Source organism: Staurois parvus, unplaced genomic scaffold (genome assembly GCF_062004578.1).
Source record: "Staurois parvus isolate SC_StPar_1 unplaced genomic scaffold, SC_StPar_1.0 ptg000694l, whole genome shotgun sequence".
Taxonomy (NCBI): domain Eukaryota; kingdom Metazoa; phylum Chordata; class Amphibia; order Anura; family Ranidae; genus Staurois; species Staurois parvus.
The window spans coordinates 3799237-3814539 of NW_028318490.1; the positions used below are offsets into that span (position 1 = coordinate 3799237).

General features: G+C 41.0%; 1 protein-coding gene across 2 annotated transcripts in view; it reads right to left on the minus strand.

Moving 5' to 3' along the window:
- The window catches only part of LOC149446193 (sodium/calcium exchanger 1-like), a 93712-nt gene extending 79298 nt beyond the window's left edge, over positions 1 to 14414 (minus strand). The window contains exons 1-2 of one of the 2 annotated variants that reach the window (XM_089652826.1): positions 14049 to 14414; positions 4937 to 6690 (exon numbers count right to left, since the gene is read on the minus strand). In XM_089652826.1, the coding sequence (XP_089508952.1) occupies positions 4937 to 6645 (1709 nt within the window). In that variant the 5' untranslated portion in view covers positions 6646 to 6690; positions 14049 to 14414. The remainder of the gene's footprint in view (positions 1 to 4936; positions 6691 to 14048) is intronic. The other variant, XM_089652825.1, reaches the window with a different exon arrangement.
- Positions 14415 to 15303: the final 889 nt, after the last annotated feature.

Here is a 15303-nt window from a genome sequence, read left to right on the forward strand (position 1 = left end):
GTGTTCCTTTGGAGTGGAAGTGGTTAGATCCCCCGCTCGCTTTTTCGCTAAAAATTGTGCTATTTGAGTATATCTGTACATTTCTCTGGAAAGGAGCTGATGTTGGTTCATTAAGAATTGCTTTGACATGGCACCCTTATGGCCACATAAATCCACAATGCGGAGGAAGTACTTGTTGGTCCACCATTCACAAATATGCAAGTTGAGACCCAGGGCGAATGTGGGATTACCCAGCAAAGGTGCCATAGGTGTGTGGAGATTTAAAATCATGTTGGATTGCCAATCTATCCCAAAGGCTGAGAGCAAACGATAATGTCGGGCAAAGTATGGACGGTCTATCTCTTGCTCTCAACCACATTAGATTACTGATCTGTTTCGTTGGGAGGAGAGAAGATTCCACCTTCATTCATTGTGGATGAGGTATCCTTGAGTGGTAGTGGATCAGTTGTGCCATTTGGGCTGCATAAAAATATTTAGTCAGGTCCAGCATTCCCAAACAACCTTTGATTTAGGGTGTATATAACATGCGTTTATTTACCCTTGGTTTTTTATCTCCCCACACAAACTTCAATAGTTTCCTTTGGAAAAGAGTCAGGTCAGACAGGTTAATTGCAATAGTTAGGGATCTGAACAGGTACAAAACCCTGGGTAGAATTTTCATTTTAATGGAATACAACATGCCGAACCAAGAGGGGTTATTGGATGCTCATCTATCAAGGTCCCCTGATAATTTCTTATACAAAGGGGGATAATTCTCTGGTACAGGTTGTCTACGGTGGGGGTCATTACTATGCCCAAGTAAGGGAGAGTTTAAGATTGCCATTTAAAGGGAATAGTCTGTTGTAGGGTATCATCTGTGCAAGAGTCAAGAGTCAGGTTGAGTGCTAGCGACTTTGCCTAATAGGCCTAATATTAGAGTGAAGGTTCGCAAGTCCGTGCACAAATTGAGGATTGATTTGATAGGCAAGGTGAGTATCAGTAAGAGTTCATCCGTAAATAGAGCGCATTTATGTATCCAGTCTCCACAGGGGATGCCCTGAATATTAGGATTGTTTCGAAGGTTAATTCCTAGCGGTTCTAGGGCTAGTATGAACAGAATAGGAGACAGGGAACATCCCTGTCGGGTGCCCCTGCGGATGGTAATGTGATCTGAACTATATCCCGTGACGGACAGCCAGTGCTATACTATATAATGTATGAAGTATATTGAGAAAATTTGGTCCGAAACTGCAACGTTGCAAAACATTAAAAAGATATTTCCATGACAGGGAGTCAAAGGCCTTGTGCAGGTCAAGGGATAACAGCAAACCTTTTCTGAAGCCTTTATTGTCCCAATTAGATTGCAGTGCTGAAATTACATCCATAATGCATCTTGTCTGGTCAGGAACCTGCCTACTTGAGACAAACCCCACCTGATTAGGATGAATGTATTTAGAGAGAAAATGTTCAACAGGTTCGCCAGTATTTTAGTCATTATTTTGAGGTCTACATAAGTGAGATCGGGTGGTAATTCACACAATCACTGGGGTCTTTGCCTGGTTTGGAAATTACATGTATAAAGGCATGGTTTTCAAAGCGAGGTAAGGGGTTACCTCATCTGATATAATTGAAAAACAAACATAAGTGAGGAGTCAGGACCTCCGCATATTTTCTGTAATAATGCCCAATAAAACCATCTGGGCCTTCGAGGGGTTGAGAGATTTTATCGTTCTAGCCACTTCAGGTTTAGTAAATTTCTCTTCCTTAAGTTCTACATGGTTTTGAGTCACCTGTGGAAGGGGAAGATCATGAAAAAAGGAGTGGATAGGTTCCAAATAAAGATGGAATCAAAGATCTCAGCTAACCCAAACAGTACCCAAAGGCTGTGGAGGTGTCTGATTCAATGGTCTAGAGTGGCAGGTACAGGGAGAATCCTGAACATCTAAACTGTGATAGGTAAAGTGCCACGGGATTCAGTAGGATGAACTAACAGGTCAATACTTGTCAAGTTTGCATGAGGCTGAGCAGATGAGACAGATGGCTTCTGGCATGGAGATCTGCAGCCTGAGTGGGAGGTAGACTATGGTAGACTGTAGTTGTAAATGAAGTTAGGGGTTCTTCTGCCCTATTCACAGATTACCTTTATCGAGACAGGAAGACATTTAAACTATCAGTAATATCAGGAATGATATTGTCAAAGACAGGTTCGAAGAGATGCTTTATATTAAAGGGTAAGTGAATCAGATGTGCCCTGAGCATATCCCCAATGTCCCAGGCACATAGTGAAAAGACATCACCCCTATGCAAGACACATACTTGGATACTTGTAAGAGGCAATGACAGCTGAAGTGCAGGGCTCCAGACATTTGTTCCAAAAGCTACAGGACATAAGGGTGTGCCCTTTTGATGGAGGGGTCCTTAATAAGGGATTGGATATATAGTGACATGGTTTCACAAAGCAAAGTCACCGCCCACAGTAGATGGAGAGAATCAATCCAGTTAAGTGAGACTTAAGTAGAGAGTCCAACTGTGTTTCAGTAAAATTTCTAAGGTAAGAACACCAACAACATATTTTGTCGTATATTTGTTAAGGTGTATGTGCGGAGTGTCTACAGTGGGCAGAGACCACTAGCAATAAATTCATTTTCAAAGACAAAAGGCTCACATTAGCAAGAAGTGCGCAAAATTTTTTAAGTTGTCTCCAGTCCTCGTTGAGGAAAGTATTAAATACACAGGGGTTGATTTAATAAAACTGGAGAGTGCAAAATCCGGGGCATCTCTGCATAAAAACTAATCAACTTCAAGGTCTTTTTGTCACATCTTAACTGAACAAGCTGAAATTAGAAGCTGATTGGCTATCATGCACAGCTGCACCAGAGCTTGCACTCTCCAGTTTTAGTAAATCAACCCCACAGTGTGTTAGGAAGGTCTTTGCAACTGTAAGAGCTCTAAAAGACCCTAGGCTTGAAAAAGCAGGTTGATCCTCCAAATGTGGGGTAGAACTTACTGCATCAATCAGGTTAGAAACAACTGCTTATAAATCTGGGTCATATGGAATTTGCTCAAATAAAATCTTTTCAAAGTAGACTGTGAGAACTCAGAATATGAATCAGAGCAATTACAGCCTCTGTGAACAGATAGCTTCATTATTTGTGTTTAAAGCAACAACAAGTCTGAAGTAAACATAAGGGGCCTTGTGGTTGCATGGGATGACTCAGCCCCACCCAGCAGAAGTATAGAAGACTCAGATGAAGATGACCCCATAATAATAGAAGTTGTGGAAAATATGTTAGAGGCATTGCTTCCTTCGTGGGATTGACCAAAACTAAATAAAATGGACTTAAGCTCACACCTCTACCCAAATGAAAAACATTTTTTGTCTACACCGAATACCAACTTGTAATGCATATGTATGCCAAAAATCACAAAAAAGTACTGACTAATATTTGAGATTTTTACCAAACATATGCTTTACTAGTCTGTATTTGATATAGATACATTTTTTTTGCATTTGGGTAGAGATGTGAGCTTAAGTCCATTTTATTTAGTTTTGGTCAATTGTATCTTTGTGGAGTGCTCCCTCCTCTTTTTTAGGATATATGGTTACAGGACCTGGTAGGATCTCTGTTTTTATGTTTTTTGCAAACTTCCTTCATGGGATACCAAGAAATTACCCCTAGAAGCAGTAGAGCAGGATGGCCTAAGGTCACTCGCTGCAGTGGCACTGCCCTCTGTGTATTTTTGAAAACACGTGTTGTATTTCAAAGCAAAAAAAAACTAGGACCAAAGTGAGGCAAGGCCTTGCATACTCATGAACCTATGTAGCTGGTGCTGATGAGGGTTGCAGGTGTCTGGAGGTGACCAAGTCACTATAAGGGGGCAGTGACATGAAGCCGGAGTACAGATGATCTACAAGGTGCTTTAGAAGCAGGAGCAGCAGCGGGATGATGCTTTCTCTAATCTGAATTGTGAGAGAAAGAGCATGGAGTGTGCAAACATAATTATTTACCTAATGGATGACATCAGGTCTCACTTCCCTCAGCCTTAAGTGTTACCATTGTAAGATGAAAGCGATCCAGTTTTAAAAACTGTGAGATGGTGGTGGTGAGCTCCTGGTGTTTCAGTCTAAGTGGCCTACGTGAGTCCTCTGCCACTGGGTCACACCAGAGGCTGGGCCATATATCTGGACCTGCATCTAACTAACAGAGCACACAGAGGTATGGAAAGCACCACAATGCAGAGCCTAACGTTCAAAGGTCTCATTCCGGGCTAGCCTTACCATATTCAGAGGCTTAGTCATTATGTGAGCCTTCAGAGACTGGGTCACACCAGAGGCTGTGTCACAGCTCTGGACCTGGACAGCAATCTGTGGCTAAGTAACACAGTACATAAAGGTCTAAAAGGTACCACAATGCAAAGCCCAGTCTCAGAAGGTCACATTCCTGACCAGGCCTGCAATATTCGGTCCTGTGCAGTCCAAGTAAAGCCTAAAAGGCTGTTGCTCAGGATAAGCCAACCCATATAGCTGCTGTGTAGAGAATAGCTCAATGTTAAATTAAAAAATAAGAATAAAAGGGGTAGCAAAATATAGAGTTTTTTTCAGCAGAATTGAAAAGAAGGCATCAAACCAAGCATAACAGTTGGAGGTGGGGTTATATGGGAGCTGGCTTAATGTTTTTGTTTGACAGTGCCCCAACTTCCTGTGGACAGCAGTATAAACAGACTGTTTAAGAATTTCTACAATTTTTGCTCCCCTCAATAAAGAAAAAAATAAACATCCATTCAAAAATAAAACAACTGAAATTTTGTATAACAACTGAATAATAGAATACAGCCACATTATTACTGCAATGAAATGTATACATTACAGCCTGTCGTGATATAATCATTTGTAAACCAACCCCCTTTTTTCTATATGACTATTTGTTTATATAATAGAGAGATAAACTATACTCACGTAGTTTCATCATTTTGAAATTCCACTTTTCCAGCCACTTCCAGGTAGTCCTCTCCTGCTTTTGCTGTTCCTTCGCTTGTTCTGTAAGGAATCACAACTTTCCCTCTTGCTCCTGATCCTCGTACCACTTTTGCCCTCATGGTTCCTACACTCTCACTCACTCTCATGCTGCTTGACTCAAAGCTGAAGATACCAGCATGGTCATCATCAAATATAGTCACTGTGGCTCTCTTACCAGCCCCAAGCCTTACTCTACCTTGCCCCTCCCTTACACCTCTGGCTCTGCGTGGGTTGCTCAGTTGCACATAGAAATGTTCATCTTCCTCAAATACATCATCATCAATAATGCCCAGACGCAGTTCTTTTCTGGTTTCACCAGCCTGGAACACAAGTGTGCCTTCTGCCAATTCATAGTCTGAGCCTGCATTGGCTGTGCCATCTTCAGTTCTATAATCTACCTGAACTGCCCCTTCACCATTCACTCTTTTGCACAAGACCCAAACACTAACTGTCCCGCAATTTTCAAAACACTGGTAATGTGTGTGTTCAAATTCCACCTCTGTCCACCCATCCTCTTCTTCACCTCGCCCACCCCCATCATCTCTGGTCCCACCATCTGTCAATGCTCTCCTTGCCTGATCTGCTGCATGCTTCTTTAGTACATTTCCTGCACCAATCATCATCCTTGTGGCTTGAATTCTATAAAATGCTCTGCTTTTTTGTTGTTGAACAAGTGACTGATAATTTGCCAGTTCCATAAGCTGTTCCATATCTTTACCAGGATAACGCTGACGCATGTCTTTAAACACTCTGGCCATATCTCTCCGTTCCTCCTCCTCTTCCTCCTCAAAATCTGCAGCTTGTTCATTTCCAGCCATTCTCATCTCTCCTGCATCTTCCTGAGCAACTGAATCTTCTGCACCAACCAAAACTCCTCGGCTTTTGCCAGCTCTGTACTTTGCCCTTCCTTCTCTTCTTCCTGAGTAACGGTAAAATAACAGCCGCCTGTCAGCTATCCAGGCCTGTAGGACACATATTGGGAAGAACAAGAAAGTCAGTAATGCTTCCCATACCTCTACCTCACCAGGTGTTGACCAGGACAAAATGAGGAACAACCAAACGTAGGCAAAGACACTCCAAAAAGCTGTGACCGCAAAGACTCGTGGGTGACGGATTCGACGAGTTTCTCCATCAGGGACAACTATCACACAGAGTCCAATTATAACAAACATATTGAATGCAGCTGAGCCAACAATAGTGCTGGGTCCCATATCACCAGATTCAAAGCCTCTTCCAACAACTTCAATGATAGAAAGTAAAATCTCTGGAGCTGAGGAACCTAATGCCATCAGGGTAAGGTTGGAAACGGTTTCATTCCATATGCGTACACTTGTTACTGTCACCTCCCCATTTGGGCGTCTGAATGTGATTCGCCTCTCTTGTGAAGTAATAACTTCAATGGATGCCATAAATCGGTCAGCTATGATGGACATTCCTAAGAACATGTATACCAGTGCCACAAAATATACAATGGCCCGTGCTGCCCGATCACCTGTTGACGGAGGATGTGGCAACCAGGCAGGAAGCAAAACACCATCAGTACATTCTCCATTTAGTTCACGGCTTGGTCCACAGGTGGAAGAATTTGAAGGAGATGTGGAGACAGTAACTGAAGGTAAGAGCAACAGGGTAAAAAGAAAAAAGGACATGATGGAGAGAGAAGGGAAAGGAGGTAGAGGGAAGTTTTGGATCACCTAAAAAAAAAAAATCAGAAAAAAAGTTAATGTGATTGACAATGACTAATATTATGACTAATATCTATATATGTAATATAGATTAAAGCATTATACCTTCCACCATGCTGACAGCTACTGCAAAACTGCATACAACACAGCTTACATTGCCAGAAAAGGTGTTGAAAACTAGATTTTAGGACATTTAGGCACATGATTCATATCAAGAATGTTTACCTAAAGACATTAGGTGGTCCAGAAATTGGACTGTTGGATTATGAGTATCATATTCATAGGTACAGGTAGAACACTGCAGACACATTCAGCTAACCAATAACAAGGGAACTAGGGAGACAATTTAAACCTTTTTTTAGATATTCCTTAGCTGCTTTTTTCTTTTGAGACTTAGTTGTTAGTGTGCATCTCTCTACAATTGTAGCTGTCATATGCAAAAGTTTTCCATTGAAAACATTAGTATGAGTGCCATATTTTACAATCTAGGGAACCCAAGACAAAAAGCTTTGGAACAAATATGGGATCTTGATTCCCAGTTTTTGATCCCTCAATTGAAATAATTGAATCGTATTAAGTGCTTGATCTAGCACATGGCATTTATGTTATATTACTGCTATTATTCGTTTTAAAAAATAAATCTGGACATTATCAAGAAAAAGTGCATCTAAAGACCAAACTATTTTGCAATTTTGGATAGCTTGGAAGGGCGACAGCCGCTGTCAGCTTTTGAATGCCTCTGCTAGAGAGATTCATCCTTTCTAGCTGTGATTAGATTCGAGTTTAGGTTCGGACTGAACTTTGGCTGTTCAGGAGTTCAGACAAACACCTAAACTTTTGCCCACTCAGCCCCCTGTTTGGCAGTTCTATATAAGACAGCTTCCCACTGTCAATGCTTGCTAAGGTTGTCCCTAGCAACTGTTGATGTCACTGGCATCACTGGCTTACATGGTCAGGAATCCCGACCACATAGGCAAAGGGATGGGAATAGCGGTGACATCAGTGCCGAAATATGGCCATAGCTATATTTGATCGAAGACGCCACAAATAATCCTGCTTCTGCCCTTAGATAGTTGATGAGAGCTCAGGTAGCTGTCATTCAGTGAGGAGTAGCCGGGTCTATCAGGTTTTTTCCTTTGACAAATCGGAAGGTGATTGGCATCATGGCCTCCAAAGGTCCCCAAAAATAAAATGCAGATGACTAGGAGGTAGCAATGTATTTTGGGGTCCTTGAAGGGGCCTGCATGCTGGTCTGTGACATTTTTTTCCATATAATTTGCCAGCAATTTAAAACACTCCTGTCCTTTGAAAATGTCAGTTGTGTTTCAGCTCTTTCTTTACATCACAATAATATGCCCCTTAACAGGTGGGATTAGGACACACAAGCACGTTATTTAAAGAAGTTGGGCAATTTTAATGTTTGACTTTAAGCATTTAAAAAAATTCACTGCCAGACTTTTTTACATTTTTTTGCATTGGTACATGTTCATCAGGACAGTGTTCCCCCATGCTACATTTTTGACAACTCCTTGCCTATTAGCCAAAATATGTGCATTTTGACAGATTAGGCTACCACTGATTTTGGTGGGGTTTCTTTGAAGTTTGCCAAACCCAGTTCTAACCAAACTCAGGGCAATTGTGTCATCCCTATTTGCGATTGCTATCAGTTGGAGAGAAAGAGATGGGAGATCCAAATTGTAACAGCTGTCAGCAGAGGTGAACGAAAATCCTCAAATGGCGATACCTGTTCCAGTGACAACTCGCTAAGAAAGGATTTCACTTCTCTTAATTCTTGTAGTGTCTTCAGGGCAAAAAGTAAGGGAAAATTTCACCAATGAGACTAGCCAGAAAAAAAACCCAAAAAGGGTTTAAGAATTCTTTATTTTATAGAAACCATAGTACAGTTTTATTTTCAATATATTTTAAAGTGTAACTAAAAGGTAAAACGTTTCTTTTTTGAGTTTTAGATAAAGTGGAGCAGGATTAAAACCCCATTTTTTATTGCTGTCTGTGCTCCTGTTAAGTAGATTCACCCTCTCTATTTGTTCTGTTAGCCATTACCATCAAAAGTGAAGTAAAAGACGGTGTATCACCGTGTATCACGGACTGGGGAGAGACCTGTGTGTAAACAATACAGATCTCTCCCCTGTCAGCTCCTACACACATAGCAGAGCCATACAAAGCAGTGTGCTTACAGTGTAAAGCACACACACAGCACACAGTAAAACAGCACACAGTTAACCCTTTGCTCACCCCAGATGTTAAGCCCTTCCTGCCCAGTGTCATTAGTACAGTGTCAGTGCTTTTTATTAGCACTGATCACTGTACTGGTGTCACTGGGTATGTCAGTGACAATAGTCAGTTCCCTCCCAGTTTTAGAATGCCCATCGCAGTCCTGGTATAAGGTGCTGATCGCTGCCATTACCAGTATAAGAAAACAAATTCCAGTATATACCACCATTTGTAGACGCTATAACTTTTACGTAAACCAATTACTTTACACGTATTTGGATTTTTTTTAGCAAAGACATGAATACATTTTGGCCTAAATTTATTACGAAATTTGATTTTTAAAATATTTTTACTGGACATGTATAATAGCAAAAAGTCAAAAATAGTTTTTTCTCAAAATTGGCGGGGTTTTATATAGCGCAAAAAATAAAAACCGCAGAGGCGAATAAAGAAAGCTCTATTTGTGGGGAAAAAGGACATAAATTTTGTTTGGGTGTATTATTGTATGACCGTGCAGTTGTCAGTTATAGTAAAGCAGCGCTGTATTGCCAAAAATGGCCTAGTCAGGAATGGGGGGGGGGGGGTAAATCCTCTGGAGGGCAAGTGGTTGAAGACAACTCTTTTGTTACCAAACATATGTGTTGCGCGGGTGGCAACAAGTTAAGCTACCTACAATTACACACAAACTTTTGCATGATCTCCACAAACCTGACAAAATTGTTTGAAATTCTGCAGCTGTGTAGACACAAAGCAAATTTAGCAGACAAGCACAAGAACCGCACGAGTTGGACATTTGTAGCAGTATTTCAATTATTGTTTGCTGAATGAGTAGAAAAAAGCCAGCATTGTACAACCCTGTTAAAAGCTTGTCCATCATGCAAAGTCCAATTGTAATTTGAGCTGGCATTAAGCATACCATGAGTGCTGGTTCACACTGATGCGGTGTGAATCTGATGTGGTTTCACAATGTGGTATCACAGTGCAATTTCTGCTGTGATAAGTGCGGATTGAATGCAGTTTCTGAAGAGACTGGGCATAGCAAGAGATGAAATTTGCACCATACCCGCACTAAACTCCCAAAGGAACTTTTTTCAACCGCATCAAGTTCACACTGCATATATTATTATACAGGATTTATATAGCGCCAACAGTTTGCTCAGCGCTTTACAATATAATGTGAACAGGTCTCATTGGAAATAATGCTTTTTGACATTACATGCAAATCTCTGCTTTTCTGAATGCATCTGATCCGCACAGAATTTGTAGCAGTGTGAACCACCACTAAAAGGATACGTTTTTACGGTGGAACATGTAACATGTTCCCGTTCCTGCAGCGACTTGGCGATCCGAGCCCTCTGTGTGACCACAGTATGAGGAGAAAAGAGCATGGCCATGAATGAATCAACTACAAGTACCGACATCCTGTACAATGCCGGCTTGTAGTTCTCAATGAACTACCAGAGTGCTGTTGAGCGCTCTGGTAGTTCATTGATTCTTCCCGTCAGTGGGAAACTGCCTGCCCACATACGACACAGTCTACATGAGCTCTGCATGGCACCAGCAATCTACTGATTGCTGATGCAATGCTTTCCAAGCTCCTAAAGAAAAAAAAATGATAAATGCAAATTTTTTACCTGCAAAAATACGTGCATTTATTATTTTTTTTTAAAAGGTGAACTTATGCTTTAAGAAGAGAAAGTCCATGATCTCTAGTGAGTGGGTACCTTAACGCTTTCCAAAAACATTTTCTTCATGGGTGTCTGGCACAATTATACAACTTTGCTTGATTGGAATACTAATCTATTAGCATTAGTGAAATAATGAGGGAAAAATACTTTGTTATAAAATAAAAATACAGGAACGCTTTGTCAAATCAGTTGACACACAGCTGTGAACACTGTTTGTTATCTCTCTAATCTAATATAATGTATGGAGTGTATAACCTAACAAATATGGTGAGTGTGCAGCTACGTGATCTGTATAAAGATTCCATGAGAAAGATGCCCATAGGCATTGAAAAAAAATAGAAAAACAATCTGACTGCTAAAAATGTTTTTCTACAATACAATGGATAGTCATTACCCAGTTGGTGAAGACCTAAGGATTCCTGATAATGTCCCAAGGTGCCCAATAAGCCCATTTATCATCTGAACTTGTTGAAACTTAAGTTTCTGGATGAAGGGCATCTTACATCTAGGGGCACTTTTAAGGTTTCTACAGGCAAACACAGCAGAACAATATCCATGTAACTATCTTTGCCCACACTGATTGCACTGAGATCCACTGAGATGCACTGTCTTGACAGAGACTGCATATTTTAATAAAAACTAATGTGTATAGAAACATGGGAATGCTTAAGCACAGACTGAATGTGTTCTGTTTTTCCAGGCACATAAATGAATGGCTGAAACAGGGGGATCAATTTTCTGAGCTTCGATGCAAGGTGAATTTAGGATTTATGTAACAGTACTTATCTGTCTATTCCTGAGCTATCTTTACCAAACGTTACTAACATAGGCATACCTCTCACAAAACTAAAACTGATCAGACTGAGAATTCTGTCTTTGGCCTCTCGTGGCTTTTACAGCTTTCTCCTTTTTACATCTAACATGACCTACAAAAGACTGTTGATTTACCCATTGCTACTGATCCCACACTTACACTGACATACTGAAAGAATCGATGGTTAATCTTGATACTGACAGGTGAGATGGCCCAATCTTTATGAGCCCCTTAGGGCTTCCTCATTGTGACATGGGCAGCTTGATTTTTTTACCCTATTTGGCCATATAGTTCAATTCCAACTTACATGTTTCCAACTGAAGATTAACTTCCCTGTTATGTAGAAGGGTTTATATGATGATTGCACATATGGACAGATCCACTTATCACATACAGAGGTTGGACAAAAAAATGGAAAAGCTACATGATTTGCAGGTGTGAAAGTGACGACATGTTTCACTTTGAAAGCAGATATGATGTAACACTCTTTTGCTTCCGCTGTGTTATGAGACACCTAGCTAATAGGTGGAAAGCCTCACTTTCTTCATTCACTGCGTGGGCTGCTGTTAATATGGAGTCATGTCTGAGCTAACTGAGCTTCAAAGAGGGCAAATTGTTGGTGCCGCTTAGCTGGTGCCTCTGTGACTGAAGTTGCCTATTTATTTGCCATGTTGCAGGGTACAGTATCAAAGATTATGATGGCATATGGCATATACAATGCCGTCTGATAAGCATAAGCGCAGTCAACATAGTCAGCTGACCAAAAGAGACAAAAAGAACATTGCGCAAGATTGTGACCCGGAATAAAAAAACAACTTCACAGGTCACAATCCTGCGCAATGTCCTTTTGTCTCTTTTGGTCAGCTGACTATGTCGACTGCGCTTATGCTTCTCAGACAACATTTTCCTGGAAACTGTATATCCCATCATAACCTTTGATACTGTACCTCGCGACACGGCAAATAAATTGTTAACTACAGTCATAGAGGCACCAGCTAAGCGGCACCAACAATTTGCCCTCTTTGAAGCTCAGTAAGCTGTGAGATGACTCCGTATTATTAACAGCGCACGCAGTGAATAACGAAAGTGATGCTTCCCACCTGTTAGCTAGGTGTCTCATCACACAGCAGAAGCAAAAGAGTGTTACATCACTTCCACTTTCAACACGAAACATGCTGTCACTTTCACACCTGCAAATCATGTCTGTGTTTCCATTTTGTTGTCTAACCCCTGTAACTGCAATGCCTGGGTAGTTAACTGTCAGGCATGAACATCATGGGGTCACCATACATGTTCTCATCATGTTAGATTAGGCATAACACAGTTTACTCTGCCCAACACTAGCTGTGTTTGAGCATTTTAAATTGAAAGGTATACTGAAGGAGTCATGCGAACATAACAAAAAACAGGTATTATTCAAAGTACAAAATATAAAGTGAGTTCCTGTCCCAGGTTATGACAAGTGATATGAATATTGATAAATCCTTGTACAAAGTCTGACACATACTAGGGATCACCAGGTCTAAATTTGATTCTGACATACTTAGGATGCCTATCAATCTAAAATAGATATATCAGAACAGTGGACTACCTCTAATACCGACACAGAGTGTCACATAAACAAACACATAGGTAACACTAAAGTTCTCCTGTAAACATCCAAAACGTATGCTGATATCATAAGTAAAAACAGCTATCATACCTCTAAGGAAACAGCTATCATACCTCTTACAGACAGATCCAGGTAGCTCATTTGCCATATCTACCGGTAATAAAACCATCAAGATCTAGTGCCAATGCCTTGGTCCTATCTCTGACTTGTTGGGAACTATTCTTGCAAAATGAATTATGCCTGTCATCTTTGACATAAGGGGGAAGCCACTAACATGTCAACGCTTGACTGACACCTATCACTGTGTTTAATGTACTAAAAGATTTCCCTCCCATTGCCTTGGAATAGCAAATCTATCTCAGTCTTTCTGACATCACATCCCCCCCCTTCCCCTCCAAATTGTGCTTCTCTTCTTCCTTTTCTTGTCTGAATTTTCTATCTCTTTATCTTTGGGATTTTCATAGAACATAACACACATAGGCCCTTTTGCCTTTCTTATACCTTTCTTGCCCTCAGTAATAAGTATTTTATTGTGCTCACTATGCTGTTTCACATTTCTCACATCATCTCTTCCTGATGTAAACTAGGCTGCAAGTTGTTCCATTTCTGCGCTCATGACTGCATCCTCCTCACATGCTCAGGAGTGAATGATGTTTCTGTATGTGTCGGTGTCTATTCTTCTCTGTGTGTCTCATGCACTCCACTAATGCTTAATGACCATTTTTCTCCTCGATCCACACTCTTCACCAAACTCATTCTATGTTTGCATCTGCACCTCTCTCTGAGCCCGCCAGCTCTTAATCTCCTAACTATATCCAGTTAATTGCTTCCCCTCACCTTCTTTCTCTCCATCTCACTCACCGTATCTGCACCTGCCTTTCTTCTATACATGCTGCCTCTGTAATTCCCATAATACTGGGGGTTTATTGATTCACTTTTGCCTCTCCTCGCCTTATACCGCAGACCTCCTCCCCACCCCAGCACTCTTCCCTCTCCCCCCAAATTTACAAAGAGTAATCACCTTGTGAATCCACCGTTGTGCATCTCCTGTTCAGCTGCACAGCAAGCTGGCATGTGTGAGAACACGCATGTGTGAAAACAGAAGTCTCCTGGCATGTGAAGAGGCATGAGTATGTGCATCTGTGGCAATGCTCTCACACACACGAACAAAAAAAAATCCTGTGTCCCTGTATACTGCAGCTATGAGCATATACACACTGCACTGTGATGAGAGAGAGGAGGGGGGAGAATGTGTGAGATAGAGGAGTGTAGAGAGCGAATGAAAGGATGCAAGAGAAACAGAATGTATGTGTGTGTGTGAAAAGGGGGGAGTGAGAATGGAGACTAGGTAGACGTGAAAGAGAGGAGAGCGTGGGAAAAAGAGTAACCACCTAGGATTATGTATTATTGATCCAGATACAGCATCGTCCAACATACAGTAGCTGTATGCATATATAGATATAGGTACGTGTGTGTGTGTGTATATATATATATATCTATATATATATATATATATATATATATATACACACACACAGTATATACCTATGCAGTGTATAGTATGTACAGATTAATAATGCAAGTGCAATGGATGCAACACCCTTCACACTTACACATAAACGCACACACTTCAAAACATGAGCTCTATAGATATTTGCTGTGAAATATGCAGCAAATGTCCATAAGCACAAACTCACTTTCAAATCCAGCTTACAAATGAGAACATTTTCCTCTGACAGAGACTGTAACAAGCGTGACGGGATTTATATCAGACATTAATCCCCAGCCTGCCAGAGCATCCTTTAACCTTTCACCTGCCAAAACATTACTTAACCTCCGTCATTCCGCAGCACCACCTCATTTCAGCTCTTTGCCTGCTCTGCATTGCTCCTATGCTTCAACACCACATGCAATGCACTTGCCCGGAGCATCCTGTGACCCATTGCCTGTCACTTAACCTTTTTTCTACTACAGAACCATGACATTCACTTCTTCAGCAGTATTCTTCTTTCGCAGTATCACATTTCCATTTTACAGTATGTTGACTGCATTACTTGACCACTGTTCTTCCACAGCATTATATCCCACCACCCTGTCCTCCATACTTCCACAATATCATGTCGCCCTTCTTTATTAACAACCTTTCTTCTTTCACTGCATCACACCATCTTCCCATTCATTGGTAGCTTCACTTAACCACAATATTTCCACAACATCATGTCACCCCTATTCATTAATAACATTACTTGACCCCTCTTCTTCCATTGTATCATACC